The 15,104-nt window shown below is 42.1% G+C and overlaps 2 protein-coding genes across 2 annotated transcripts in view; both read left to right on the forward strand.

Annotated features, from left to right (window-relative positions):
• LOC121379172 (probable ATP-dependent RNA helicase DDX47) overlaps positions 1 to 8,724 on the forward strand; it is a 30,413-nt gene extending 21,689 nt beyond the window's left edge. The window contains exons 12-13 of the mRNA XM_041507671.1: positions 7,934 to 8,063; positions 8,555 to 8,724. Coding sequence (XP_041363605.1) covers positions 7,934 to 8,063; positions 8,555 to 8,677 — 253 coding nt within the window. The 3' untranslated portion in view covers positions 8,678 to 8,724. The remainder of the gene's footprint in view (positions 1 to 7,933; positions 8,064 to 8,554) is intronic.
• A 2,285-nt stretch (positions 8,725 to 11,009) lies between these two features.
• The window catches only part of LOC121378332 (protein HID1-like), a 44,691-nt gene continuing 40,596 nt past the window's right edge, over positions 11,010 to 15,104 (forward strand). The window contains exon 1 of the mRNA XM_041506452.1: positions 11,010 to 11,340. Within this exon, the coding sequence (XP_041362386.1) occupies positions 11,275 to 11,340 (66 nt within the window). The 5' untranslated portion in view covers positions 11,010 to 11,274. The remainder of the gene's footprint in view (positions 11,341 to 15,104) is intronic.

A 15,104-nucleotide genomic window follows, 5' to 3' on the forward strand; every position in this document is an offset into this window, starting at 1 on the left:
GCGAAATCAGTCGCATGTCGCAGTTGTCGATTTTGCGTAATGAGGCAATTAGTGAAAAAATACACTACCTGGTGAAAATTGCGATTTTGACAGAAAACAGTACCTACATGTTTAAGTTATCATTTCAAATTACCCTCGTTTAATTTAATAATGTCTAAATACTTTTTATTACGATTTGTAGTTGGAGTTATTATTCAGAGAATCGAAACAATGGTCCGAGTTAGGCTGTTCTTTGTTAATTTTCACCACTTTGAATTGCGGTAGCCGTTTGGTGAATAGCTTCATATTTAGTATCAAATTGTGCCAAAATAATTCCTCTACACCATCCTTTCAGTGACGTGTGGGTATGACTTAGCTGTAAGCCAATAGGAATCGAAAACTGACCATACACAAACTAGTTTGTTACTAGGCAGACATCTTAGCTAAGTGATATAAGCCTTTTGATTGGTCACTGACAAAGTCACTGCAGCTTTCTGGGTAATCGAAGTAAGCTTACAGTGGTTCGTCGAAGGAAAACACAAAGGAAGAAAAAAAAAGATGGCTGCGCCTACGATTTTTGTTCGAAGAGCAATTTTTAAATGTGAATTTATGTACCATTCCAATCAGTTATTTTACTTTGTGATGATCTTAAAGTGAGTAAAAAAAGACGCTCTTCTTGCTAGAGCTTTCAGTGAGCTGAACAATCTATATTTAAGTGGAGCCAATTTGGTTAATGAGTGGACAAATGTAATTTTCCGATTATTCCTGGGATGTGGACGGTCACGATGACGGGGACGGAATTCGAAACCAAATTTGTTCCTGGGTGACCCAGGATGTGACTTTAGGAAAAATGACTTTCTATAGACATTACCTGTCCTCAAACAAGTGCACCTCCCCCCCACGCAAGTGGTCTGGTCCGAACATCCCAACAGCCAATGGGATGGCCTAAATTCTTCTACTGTATACTGCTCTCTAGTTCCGGTCACATGACTGTAACTTCCTTCTTTTTCTCTTCGCGAAAGGGTCTGGACGTCTTTTGTTTGGCTCTGTTTGGAGTCAACTTTTTTTATAAGACCTTTGGTTTTGTATTCGTGTTTGGGTGAAATGTTTTTCACCTTAAATTTCGTTAGCTTTCGTATGTTCTTTCGCGTATTCGCTTGACTTTCAAGCGTTTATTACATGGAATGTTGTTATATTGCCGGTTGTCGTGTCGGACGCCATTTGCAAAATGGCGTCTGTATTGACTGGCTTGGTGTTAGGTGGAATGTTTTTTTTTTTCCTTATTCGTTACCTTTCGTATGTTTCGCGTATTTCGCTTGACTTGCCAAGTGTTAATTACATGAAATGTTGTTATATTGCCGGTTGTCGTGTCGGACGCCATTTGCAAAATGGCGTCTTTGTTGACCGGCTTTGTGTTTGTGTCATGGTTTTCTTTTCTTTCTCTTTCACAGATTGAAAACTTATTATCATGTCAGATGTTAATGTTCAGCGTCAGGTACGAGCGTGCCTACGCTGTAAGAAGTTCACTGCAGGCGGCGACCCTCATGAATTATGTCCGGGTTGCCGTGTTCCTTGTAGCCTCTCTTCGAGATGCGACCTGTGTTCGGGCCTGTCTACTGTCGAGTTCGCGGCTTACTTGAAGGTGCTGTCGGCGAGAGCCAAGAAAGTGGAATCTTCGCCGTCAATTGCGGACTCCATAGCAGATGTATTACGTTCGATGCTACCTACTATGCTGAAAGAGACTATGGCGTCAATGGCGGCCTTACCACAACCGGCGGGTTTGGGGACAGGTCCGGTTCAAGTCCCCCTCTTCGGGGGGTGCGGCTCCAGGATGCAAGACTTCAGATGACAGGCCTGCAGTTACTACGCAGCCCTCTGACAAGCGACTCAATCAGTTAGGCGTTCCACGGCCTCCAAGGATCACCGATCTTCAAAGTCATCTTCGGCGCAGCGGAGCCGGGACCGGAGCCGGGCTCGTAGCCGTTCCCCACGACCTGCACGTCTCCCTACGGGTTCCGTGGATCGGCAGCGCAGACCTTCTATTGACGCTTCAGAGGGTTCTCGACGGGACCGTCCACGGTCCGGTTCACCAGTGAATTCTGTTTCGGCGGGGATCGATTAGCCTGTGCTCGAGTGCTTCGAGACTTTGGAGATGCAGCGCCTACAGCGGTTTCCGTCATTGATGAGACTGAATCTTCTGATCATATGAATATGAGGGATTGCTTGGCGGCAGTCCTATGACATGTTGCCGTCCTTGCCACATCCACCAAACGCCGTCCCAAGAAGGGACCGACACCGATGATAGCGACTGATGTCCCCTCCGGAAGAAGATGTGGTGATCCGTTCCTTGGCTGCCGGTACACTCGTATCCGAGGTGGCGACGGATTTAGACCGCACTTTTAAAGACACAGCGTCTTTCGTCGCCTTCCCGACTTGGGGGGTCCACCGTATGTATCCGGTGTTTGACATGACCTTTACAGATGTAGCTCCGTCCTGGATGAAGATGTTCACCGTCTTGGGAAGTCGTCAACCGTGGATTTGACGGACAAAACAAGTACAAGCCATGGATACTGCCCAGAGACGTTGCTTGTTTGTATTATCTTACTTGGACGTTTTCCTTGCGGCGATGGCCACCCAGGCAAAAGATGCACGGTGCTACGCGCTATTTCAGCAATCGGCGCAGATGCTAGCTTTCCTGACGTCTTCGGTGACTTCGATGTCCTCGATGTTAATGCAATATCGTCGCCAGGCTTATTTAAAAAGAAATCCACTTTGGATTTTCAGCATAAGAAGGAGCTGTTAGCTCAACCGTGGTCAGCAACTAAGCTATTTGCAGGCAAAATTTCTGAGGTGTGTGAAGGCCAATGATAAGGACCAACAGTCGACAGCAACTGTCAAAGCGTTGCAACTTATTTCAACATTGGAATCTACAAAGCGGAAGTCTACATTCACACCACAACCACCATCTAAACGCTGGAGAGGTTCCTTTCGAGGTCAACCTTCTCGAAGGTTTCCGGTCAGACGACCATCCGGTCCGCCAGCTCGGACCCAGGGGAAGCCTGGTCGACGTTGACGCCAGCCAACAGATCGTGGACTGCTCAGATTGCTTCAACCTACGCCCGCCCCTGATTTTGAACCAGAACACAACGATTCGGTTTTGACGCTTCCGGTGTGTACCACACCGGTCGAAAGATCCATGGTCGGAAGTCGACTTCGCCGTTATTGGCGAAACTGGCAGACACTTTGCCAAGATCGTTTGTCACGTCGATCTTGAAGACAGGGTATCGTCTGCAATTGTCTGCCATCCCTCCATTGACCACTTCACCTCGAGAACCGCGGCAATTCCGTTGCGCAAGTCAAGGTTCTACAGGAGTCCCGTCAACAAGCTGGTGGAGAAGGGAGCCGTTCGCAGCATTTCGGAAGTACACTTAACACCCGGATTTTACTCGGACATCTTTCTAGTACCAAAGAAAGATTCTCCAGAGCTGGCGAATGATTCACAACTTGGCGGTCTTCAACGACCGCTATCTGTCTCCTCCTCCGACCTTCAAGATGTTAACGTTGCGAGATATCATAGCCGTGATCAGACCGGGGGATTGGCTTGCCTCGCTAGATCTCAAGGACGCCTACCTGCACGTTCCGATGCATGCCGATTTCCATCACTACCTACGGTTTGTGCTACAGGGTCGGCATTACGAATGGAAAGTCCTGCCCTTTGGGATATCCATAGCGCCATGGCTGTTCACCAGAATCACGACTCCGATGTCACGCTTCCTGCATCGCAGAGGTATATCCTTTTACCCATACCTCGACGATTGCCTGATGAGGTGTCACAGCAAGACAGGGCTGACTGCACATGTTGCCTTCATCATGGACTTTCTCAAGCAGCTGGGTTGGATTATCAACATCGAGAAATCTCGACTGGCTCCCACACAGTCTCTACAGTTCATAGGCGCTTGGCTTCGACCCGACCTGGGCCTCGTTCAAGTTCCTTTAGACCGTTGGGAGAAGATCCAGACCATGATTGTCATAGCCCTCACCGCTCCAATGACCTTCCGCGGTTGTTGCAGAGTCTCCTGGGTCTCCTCACTTCTGCCCAGGATTTGACACTCAGAGGTCCGTCTCCAGTTGCGGCGCTTGCAGATGTTTCTCAACCCGTTTGTTTCGTTTTTCAACAATCCGGACTTGATCATCTCACTTCCAGACGATCTACGCTCCAGCCTGCAGTGGTGGCAGCTCCGATCGAAACGTCTTAGAAGGTGTCTCTATGCGGGCCTTCATAGCCACTCATCACCTATTCGTCGACGCGTCACTGGAAGGTTGGGGAGCCCATCTAAGCAACCAGACTACTTCAGGGCTGTGGTCTCCCGTCGAACTCGGACTCCACATCAACCTGTTAGAGTTGTTGGCAGTCTACTACGCTATCCTTCATTGGCGACAGATGTTGACGGAAGCCTCTCTCATGGTGGCCACAGACAGTACGACCGCGGCGGCTTACATCAATCGTCAGGGCGGAAACTCACTCCAGCAGTCTGCTGCAGTTGACTTATCGTCTCTACAAGCTGGTCGACGAAATTCCGTTGCAACTTCGGGCTCGTCATATTCCAGGGGTTTGCAATGTACTAGCCGACACTTTTGTCCCGGGCCGTCGTCTCCACAGCCCGACGGAGTGGATGCTCCATCCGGAAGCGTTTTCGATGGGTGTGCAACAGACTTTGGACACCAAAACATCGATCTTTTCGCCCACACGATTCAACCATCAGCTGAGGTTTTACGTGTCTCCGGTGCCGGATCCCGAAGCTCTGGATCTCGACGCATTGGCCATCAGCTGGGAACAGATGGACGCGTACGCTTTTCCTCCACCAATCCTCCTTCCAAGGGTGCTTCAGAGGTTTCAGCTGTACCATTGTCGCCTGTTGCTCATTGCTCCGATGTGGCCATCCAGGATGTGGTATCCAGATCTAATACGTCTTGCCGATCCACATCCTTTACCGCTGCCAGACTGGGATCATCTGTTGCTGCATCCCACGTCAAGACTGTACCATCCACGTCCGCAGTTGTTCCAACTGCACGCGTGGACTTTATCTCCAAGAGTTTTGAGGAAGAAAGGTTTTTCTTCACAGTCTACGGCGGCCATTTTGAAAGCGCACAGATCATCTACTAACTGCGGCTTACAACGTCAGATGGCTTTGCTTTCACCGATGGTGTGTTAGAAAAAAGATCAAACCTCAGACGATACAGATACCTCGTCTTGCTGATTTTTTGCTATATCTGCGGACCACTTTACGATTGAAGGGGTCTACCATCGCTGGGTACGTTTCGGTCATCGCTACTGTTCGTGATGTAACTACTGGAACGAAGTTATCGGGTATTCCTGAGATCCATAAAATGATCAAAGGTTTTCGCCCTTGAAGATCAAGTACACCGGTTTTCGGCCACCAAGATGGGACCTGAATTTGGTGTTTACTGAGCGTTATCGACTGCACCTTATGAGATCCGATCGAGTCCTCTTCCCTGCAAGATTTGACACGGAAGACGGTGTTTTTACTCGGTTTCGCCACGGCTGCTCGTGTCTCAGAACTTCATGCTCTTGATGTCGATTTGGTACGTTTTCACCGAGATCGGCGTGCAGTCAACTTGGGGTTACTCATGAACTTTATTGCAAAGAATCAGTTACCAGACCAAGCGCCTCGCTCGTATGTTGTGCAGGCCCTCTCCTCTATCGTTGGTCCGGCGGACGTTGAGGACTTGGCGTTGTGCCCTGTTAGAGCCTTGCACCAGTACATCGAGAGGACCAGATCTTTTCGACAACATCGTAAAAGACTTTTCCTTTCCTGTAACCAGAGTCGGTTGAGGGATATTACCAAGAACACGGTGGCCACCTGGATCCGGTATTCTATCCTGACCGCTTATCAGAAGGAGGGTTTACCTGCTCCGTCTGCTTCCAATCCGCATGAACTTCGTGCCTTGGCTGCCACGATGTCCCTGCATTGCAACACATCCATTCAGCACATCATCACTGGCTGTTTCTGGGCGACGGACTCCATCTTCGCCAACTATTATCTGAGGGATGTCTCCACAGAAGACGTTGAGGGGTTCCATCATCTGGGTCCGGTTGTTGCTGCACAGACTCTGTTGAATACAAGCCATCCTCGTCGCCGTTGATGTCTGTCTGATTCTGGGCTGCATACCGAGATGTTCCACCGAATCGACAGGTGAGGATTGCTTAGACTTTTGTTCTTTTGCACAGTTCACGCACTGGTGCCGGAACTTTTGTCTCGATAACCTTAACTCTTCACTGCATGTGGTTATTGGTTGTCGTTATTGAACTAACAGATCTTTGGTGTACTAGACAGAAAACATTCGGGGGTCTTGTTTTGTTCAATGTTCTGACGGATGCACCTCATTAGGTTGTCGCTTGTTATTGAAAAACTATAAACACTTCAATACGTGAGGTTACCTAACACCTGCATCCCTGGTGGCTACGTCTTCCCACCCTGTCAGAACCAGCATGAGATGTGGCTTCCGCCTCCTGGTTCATGTGTTCTAGGAGCCGTACCTGCCACTGCTGACGGATGCCACCATTCTGGTTGTTGTTTTACTAACATCACCTGCATTGGTCTGTGACGGGCATCCCTAGGAGGAGGGTTTACCAAGGTTGGCCTTATTCTTCCACTAGTCAGCCTCTTTCCGGTTGGGGAGTTTATCACAAGCATCTACGGATCTCGGCACCCACCACCATCTGTTGAATGCTGCACTTGTTTGAGGACAGGTAATGTCTATAGAAATGGAGAAAACTTGAGTGTTTTCTCTTTTATAGATACATTACCTGTCCTCAAGATTCATCCCGCCCGGGCCTCCCCGCTTCCTGTTCTCCGTGCGATGCGCTCATGGAAAAAGAAGGAAGTTACAGTCATGTGACCGGAACTAGAGAGCAGTATACAGTAGAAGAATTTAGGCCATCCCATTGGCTGTTGGGATGTTCGGACCAGACCACTTGCGTGGGGGGGAGGTGCACTTGTTTGAGGACAGGTAATGTATCTATAAAAGAGAAAACACTCAAGTTTTCTCCAATTAGTTATTTTCAAGTAAAAAAACAAACAAGACCAAAAAAATTAAGGAAAAAAAAGAGAGGACAAAAATAACCGACGAAAAAACACACAACCTTCCATGGATTTTCTCTGGAATCGGAATGTTAAAACCATTTAAAAGTTATAATAATAATAGTTTCACTCTGTATATTGTGTTTGACTTATTATTTTAGAAATTTACTATCTACTGGATTTTACTGCTTAATTTATAATTTGGAGCTTATATAGCTCATAAATTTGCAAAATGATTTTCACCAAATAAAAATTAAAAAATATTACTATGTATTAAATTATTTAATTTTATCGTATTTAACCACCCTAAACCTACACAACCTTTTTATTCATATAGTTTATGATTTAAACTTAATGTGTGCAAAATTTGAGAGCTGTACCTTTATTTTAAGTATATTGTTGCTATGGTGTTTTGATACCAGTGACCAAAATCCAGGACCTTATCTTCGGCGGCCATTATCTCAAAATAATGATCTCACATTTCACCGAACATTTTTTGCTCAAACTCTGTCAAAAATCAATATATGTTAATAATGTTTGCACCACATTGAAGCTGAGACTCTACCGGTTAAGAATATGCATAAAAGTCAAATTTATTTTTTGCGACATGTGACTGAATTCGCCAGGGTGGGTCACAAATTAACTATTTGTAGCATCTTTTCTAGTGAACATGACAATATGTGCTTATTCTTAAAACATCAAATACATTTTAACTTCATATTATTCTAATTGTATATTACAAGTTGATTGGTTGGTACAAACTAAGCATCACCAATATTTGATTGTGAAATTCCAACTGATTCCCAAGACTGCTGAAGTGTTGTAAAACAAACCTTCCTTTCTTCTATTAGGTATGACGTAGAGCTGTACCAGCGTATCGAACATCTGATTGGGAAGCAGCTGCCGCTGTTTAAGACGGAGGAGGAGGAGGTCATGTTACTCATGGAGAGAGTCAGTGAGGCGCAGAGACACGCTAAAATGGTGGGCAGTAGTCACGACTATCTTGGTCTTTCATTCTTTTATCTTCATATATACATCAAACCAAGCTTCTAACACACTCTCCTGAGAACACAGCTCAGGAAAAACGATGATTATCTTATCATATATTTTATTTGTATATCCAACACATTATCATAAGAAAGCAGTTTTCAATATAAAAGTGATGATAATAATATACTGAGTTATGGCCCTTGAACTTAGGAGATATAAAACTTTCTTTTCCTGACTTGTTTTTCATGCAATGCCTAAAGATACTGAGTTGAAATTTTGCAAAAAGCTTTATCAGGTAGTGTTACAAATGAAGTTTAACTTTCATGGCGATTTACCCAATTTTCACAGTTTTATGGCCCTTGAACTTAGGAGATCTCATTCAGATGGGGACATGTAGTTGCATTTGGTAATTTGGTAAATTATGATATTCCAATACAGCGACACAAGATTGTAATGTTAAGTATTAAACTTGGTGATTTCAGGAGATGAGTGACGGTGTGCAGGGAAGGAAGAAGAAACGACATCACCAAGACGACGACAATGATGACACGGAGGAGGCGAGAGGAGTCAGGAAGAAATTTAAGAAAATCAGACGCAAATATTAATTATCACAGAGACATTTGTACAGTTTGAATAAAGTCTTAACATATGATCTGATGTGTGACGTGTTAATGGTACAAACAGTAATCTTTGACTTCCTTTAAATAGAGTAACTACGTTACAGGGAAATATATAACATCTAAAAACGCTGTGAAAAGTTTTTGCGTTGCCTGACATTGTCATGATTACTCCAACATTTTCATTCTAATTCTGAAGCACCACCCATTTACAGTTTTTAGACCCAATTTCTATCGGTAGTCCTAGAATGCATTCAGACTCATAAACAGTATTTTAAAGTTTTTAAGGGGGAGGTGGTGTAGAGGGCATAGCTTTAATTATGATTAATGATGGCAAGAGAAATCTGTGAGATACTTGTGTAACCAGAAGCATGCCATACTGTTTGGGTTTTGAATCTTAGATCTTGTTAGATGCAATCCGAGACACTAAATCATTTTTTTTATGTTTTTAAAAATATTTTGAGCTGAAGACATGGTCATACACAAACGAATTCTTCTATCATTCTTCAATGAACATCAAACGCACACCTGGCTATGATGGCTCTGATACTAATAAGAATGGAATTATTAGTTCCCTGCTGGTTCAACTGGAGTATACAATAGGTTTTGTGTCGGTCCTTCTGTCCCACTTAATGTTTTCCAGACCTTTGTTGCACAGTGCTTCAAGATGTTGAGCTGACATTTGGCATGTAGTTTTATCATGTACTGTTATGGATCAAGTTTGACATTCATGGGGATTTACACATTTTTCACAGAGTTAAAGCCCTTGAACTTAGGAGATACAAAACCAGTTTTAACCCGATGGGAACATTTATTGCTTGAGCAGTACTCTCAGAATGCTTGTTATTTATTGCCAGTCATCACAATATATGCAGGATATCCTGATAAAGCATTTGTTTTTGTTTCAATACAACAGTTTCATGTGGCAAACTAGAAAAAAAATACCAGTATTGTAAGTTGAAAAACATTGATGAAGGTGAAACAATAGAAATGTGGGTGTGTGGGGAGAGGGAAGGAGAGCGAGAGAGAGCACAAATGAATGAGAGTGGACTACGTCAAGACCGAGTAAGTCTAGAAATGCTGATCTGCCACAAAAGGAAAGCAATATCTATAACATGGTTATTTCAACCCTTGACCTAGAGAGAAACTGTCAACACATCCTCCCGAAATGCAGCAATTGAAAGTTTCAATAGATGGAGCCAATCTGGCAGAATGACGACATGGAAATGCCGGACGGTTATTGGGAAAACCTTATGTCAAAATAGTCTTGCAGAATCGTAGCTGAACCTGAACATTATTACTGGTATATATAGTCATTTCCCCCCCCCCCCCCCCCCCCCCCCCCGTTTCATTGCATAGCCTATGGTCATGATTCAAGATTTAAAAAAATTCAAGATGGCCTCCATTTCATATCTTAGGCTGTAACTTCCACCTTATTAAACCCATACTTATAATGTTGGTGTTTAGTCTGAGGTTTTGGGGGTCAAGGAATCGATTTCGACCATCTACTAGATTGGTCTGGAAATGCATCACAGGAAATTCAATTTGGCCTCCAATATTGCTGAAACTTTATATTTTTAATATATGACTTGCTTCAAATGAACCGTGGATTATCCTTTGGCAGGGTGACCAACCTAATGGAAAAAATGTTTCCAGAATGGCTTGTTGTTTTCAATTTAAAGTGCACAGACGCACTTTTCGAAAAAGCATACAAAAACATTTATTTTACTAAAAATAATTAAAATATACAAAATAACCAAAAAGATGCATAAAAATACAATATTATTAGAATATTGCATTTTGAAAAATGATAGTGACATTAATTCCGGAATTCCTGATATAACAAAAAAATCCTGATTTTTGTTGTTGGAAAAATTCCGAAAAGTTGGTCACCCTGGCCTCAGATTACAGTTATCTTCCCATTTGGTTGTCGAAAATCCGGAAGTTTGACCGCGCAAGTAGTCTGCTGTTTGACTGTGATTATTTCATGGCAGACAGCTATGAAGTGGCAACTGTTTGCCTGAAGTGACAGGGGATAGCATGTAGTTTGTAAACATGTGTAACTTGTTGACATTGAAGACTTGTTTGTGGTAATTCCGGCCCATGCAAAAGTAGTGCTTTTTGTGTAAAATGGGTGTACTCCGGCCTGGTTTAGAGGGTGTGTCTGTTTAAACCAATATGCTGGGAGAAAGAGCTGGACAACAGGGGTTGTCCTTTTCAGGGTATGTGTCCCCCATGCAGGCAAAGGTACATACAAAACTTCACGGGCCTACTGATATTAATAAAAATGTTATAGCCACTAAGGCTATATAGAAACATATAGCGAAATTAATTGTGGTCTGAGGCCACCCTGCTTTGTGCGTGACATATTCTGTGTAGACTATTTATGAGGACAAAGTTATCTCGATAAAATGTCTGTCATTGTCGGTAGATGTCGCTATCAAACGATTCGGACGTTATCGGATGTATCCGCCATACCACGTATTTCCCCACGATTGTATCCGATGATTTCCGAAATATTTTTTCCTTGACGTAGTTCCTGTATTTCGGAATCGGCTGCTTTTGGAAGAAGGTAGCTGAAAACAATGGGAAATGCTGATACCAAACTCAACTTTAGAAAGGCTGTCATTCAGTTAACAACAAAGACACAGGTAAAATTAAACACTTATACTCTGTGGTTTTGATTTGATTAATATTTGGCATTTTTTATTTATTTCCCAGTCTCGCATCACGATTTTATTCCTCCTTGAGTCTTGACATGGTGGAACCAGGGTAATCAATAAACTGCATTACGCTTAACCCACTGCTAGATCCAATGATAGTTTTCTGTTTACCATATGTCACTGGCTTTCAGAAAGATTTGTCATTATATTACGCATGTGACACATTTAATAGAAGTGTTGTAATGGTTTAAACCTTTGCATCAAAATGTGATGATGCTAATGGTTTTCAGACTTTTTTTTTTGTTTGTTCAAGGAAATGGTTAATCTACAGACAACAGTGACATGAATCCACAATTTAAATACATAGGCATTCCTGCAGTATTGCATTCTACCGCTCGCCAGAAAAGGTAAAAAAAAACCTACGAAGTGAATCAATATCAAAATCCACTTGCCCGTTGGGCGACTCATATTCATAATTTTTTGTTCTTTGATGTTGACTTCCGAATTCATAAAACGTTTCATATACGGCATGGTGTCGTCTGTAATGCAAAGTTATCACCATTTTAATTTTGCTAACATTGCAAAAACGAGGTCATGTTTTGGAATCCCCGCTTGTCTATGACTTGGCTTAATGTCTATTTATAGCATATCCTTGCATGTGCTGTAACCTCACCGTGGTGCAGGGGTGTGACATTCTCTTTGAGAATGGCCAATACACCACAAATCCCCTTGTTTTCTTCGATATACAATTGAAATTTTGAGTAAAAGTCAGTATCTATCTGTGATATTTGTATTTTTGCACAGTTCTTTACACTGTGTTTTTATTTAAATCTTGAATTTTTATATTGATGTTGATCATCACTTTATTTGTTTGCATTATCGTAGTTTGACACCCAATAGCCAATGTATTTTTCGTACTGGGGTGTCGTTAAACATTCATTCATTCATTTATAGCATATTTTCCCCGCGTCACATCTTCGTCTTGTTTGTCATCTTCAAATGTCATCTGTTAAATAAAAATGTGGAAAAAAGAAATATCTTGCAAATGTTTTTGAAGCAACCAGAACCCCCCCCCCCCCCCCCCCCCCCCCCCCAGAAAACAAGTGATGAAATTAAAGAAAAAATAAATAATAGAAGGTATCGTTCTTAGCAAGAGAAATGGAAAAAGGATGAAAAGCAAATACCACTGATCACATTTGGATAACCTCAGCCTTCTGTCAGACATTGGTTGGTACATCGATTTCACATTTGAAAGAGCTCAAACAATGTTAAAACACCAATAGCAACACTTAACTTTCAATTATTTGCTTTGGAACAATTTTTTTATTTTTTATTATATATATATATCTCTCTCTCTATTTTCCCCCGATATATGAATCGTAAGAAAAAATATAGAAATCATGTGCTGACAGTGCATTCTTCGTAAGCAGCGCGACTTCGGCCGAGGTGGGTTTTTCCAGTCTCGGCTATATTCGTAAATGTTCGAATACATTGAAGGCATTCAATTGTTAATTGTACATTCAAAATCGTCTGCAACTTTGATATAATTTTCAGACTTTGTAATTGCAATAAACTTTCTGAATTGGGAGTTTATATCAAATAAGGTACTGGTATCTTGTTTGAATATTTATTATTTTTGTCAAATTAAAAAAATATAATACATAACATATACCGGGTACCAAATGGTTTATAGTGAGAATTATATTACATTCAAGTATGTAATATACTCAACAGCAAAAGAAACGCAAGTTTTTTTAAAGAGGCTAAAAATTAATTGAAAAGTTAGATTTTTCTCCTGCATGTAATGTAATGGGTGTATTTTGAAGCAAATCGTCCCTTTCATCAGTTTTCATTTCATTTTGTTCGCATTTACGGCTGAAGCATGTCATCAAAACATACCATAGGAAAATGTCATGGGATTGTCAAGTAAAAGATCCTCGTGAAAATCAAAAAGCATGCTTTGTTCATGTCATTATAAGGTATAAAAATATGAAAAGTACGAATATGCCAAGATTTACCTCACAACAGGGGAACAAGCGATTGGACGCCTACAGGCAGGTGACAGCGTTAGTAATGTTGCCAATGCTTTTAACGTTCACATCACAACCATTTATCGTCTGCAAGATCGTTTTGTCACCACCAACAGTACTGCTGACCTTCCACGAAGTGGCCGTCCTTGTGTAACCACCCAACGACAGGACAAACATATTCATCGCTTGCATCTTCGCGATCCATTCCTGACAGCCAATGAAACAGCTCGACAGATAGTTGGAGTCCACAACCGACCCATCAGTGGTGACACAGTTAGACGTAGCCTCCGTATAAACACTTTCAGTTGTCGTTGTCCTGCCCGTCGTCCCAGTTTGACTCGGCAGCACCGACAGAATCATTTACAGTGGGCCACATTTCACCGGAATTGGCGTTATCAGCAGTGGAGACATGATTTTTACAGATGAAAGTAGAGTTTGCATATCCCATGCTGATGGAAGAGTTCGAATATGGCGCAGACGTGGACATCGTTATGATGATCAGTATATGATGGAAAGAGATCCATGGGGTGGCCCAAGTGTTATGATATGGGCTGCAATTGGCCTGAATCAAAGACTTGGCCCAGTTGTCTTCCAGAATATTGGTCGGGAAGGGATAATGGTATTACAGCTCAATGTTATATTGATCAGGCCCTCAGAACCCCTATAGTGCCTTTTTTTGGCTCGTCATCCGAAATACACGTTCCAGCATGATAACGCCAGACCACACATCTTGGGCTGCGGTTCACTTCTTACAGCAGCATAACATCAGAATTTTGCCTTGGGACGAGCTGAAAAGAAGAATTGGTCATGTTCGTTCAAGACCAAGAAATGCAGCTCAGCTTCAGGCAATCATACTTCAGACCTTTCCACTTATCCCCATGGCCTTTATCAACCGTCTGATCCATTCCATGTACAGAAGGTGTGTTGCAGTTGTGATTGCAAATGGTGGACATACACGATATTGTTTATTGATTACTCTGTCCGAGTTGTCTGCCCATGTTATCATTTATGACTGATGCCTATTAACATTACTTGAAGTTAACAAACTTTTGGCTTCCATACTTTTTTTATTAGTTTACATCAGTTTTGTACAATGCTATCTAAAAATAAATACCATTCGTATTCTTATTGTAACTTGCGTTTCTTTTGCTGTTCAGTATACATTTATGATTAAATAAATTATTACCCCATGCCTCTCATATTATACTCCATATTTTTTTTAAAATTCACAACTGCTTATTGTTTTATGTAGAGAAAATATAAGATATACTTACCTATCTTTTTAAATTCACAAATGCTTATTTATGTACAGAATGCTTTATAAGCAAGCCTTTACATTGTGACCGATATCATTTGGTCGTTTTCATTTGGCGACTGAAATATTTCATACTATCTATATAAAAAATACCTGTAGGAGCCATCGCTCCTATATTGAAAAGTTAACATAGAAAACTGATGAGGTTTACTCACCAATTTTAAGTTTTTGGTATACAACACATTAAGTTTTAATTCACACGCACGCGCACACACATGAGCATGTTTGTATTTATATACTTGTGAGTGACATCAGTAAAAATGTCATTAGAGCACATTGATTTTTTATCTTATCGGCTATTGGACGTCAAACATATGGTCATTCTGACACTGTTTTTTAGAGGAAACCCGCTGTCACCACATAGGCTACTCTTTTATGACATGCAGAAAGGGATCTTTTATTTGCGC

The sequence above is a fragment of the Gigantopelta aegis genome, chromosome 8 (genome assembly GCF_016097555.1).
Source record: "Gigantopelta aegis isolate Gae_Host chromosome 8, Gae_host_genome, whole genome shotgun sequence".
NCBI lineage: Eukaryota > Metazoa > Mollusca > Gastropoda > Neomphalida > Peltospiridae > Gigantopelta > Gigantopelta aegis.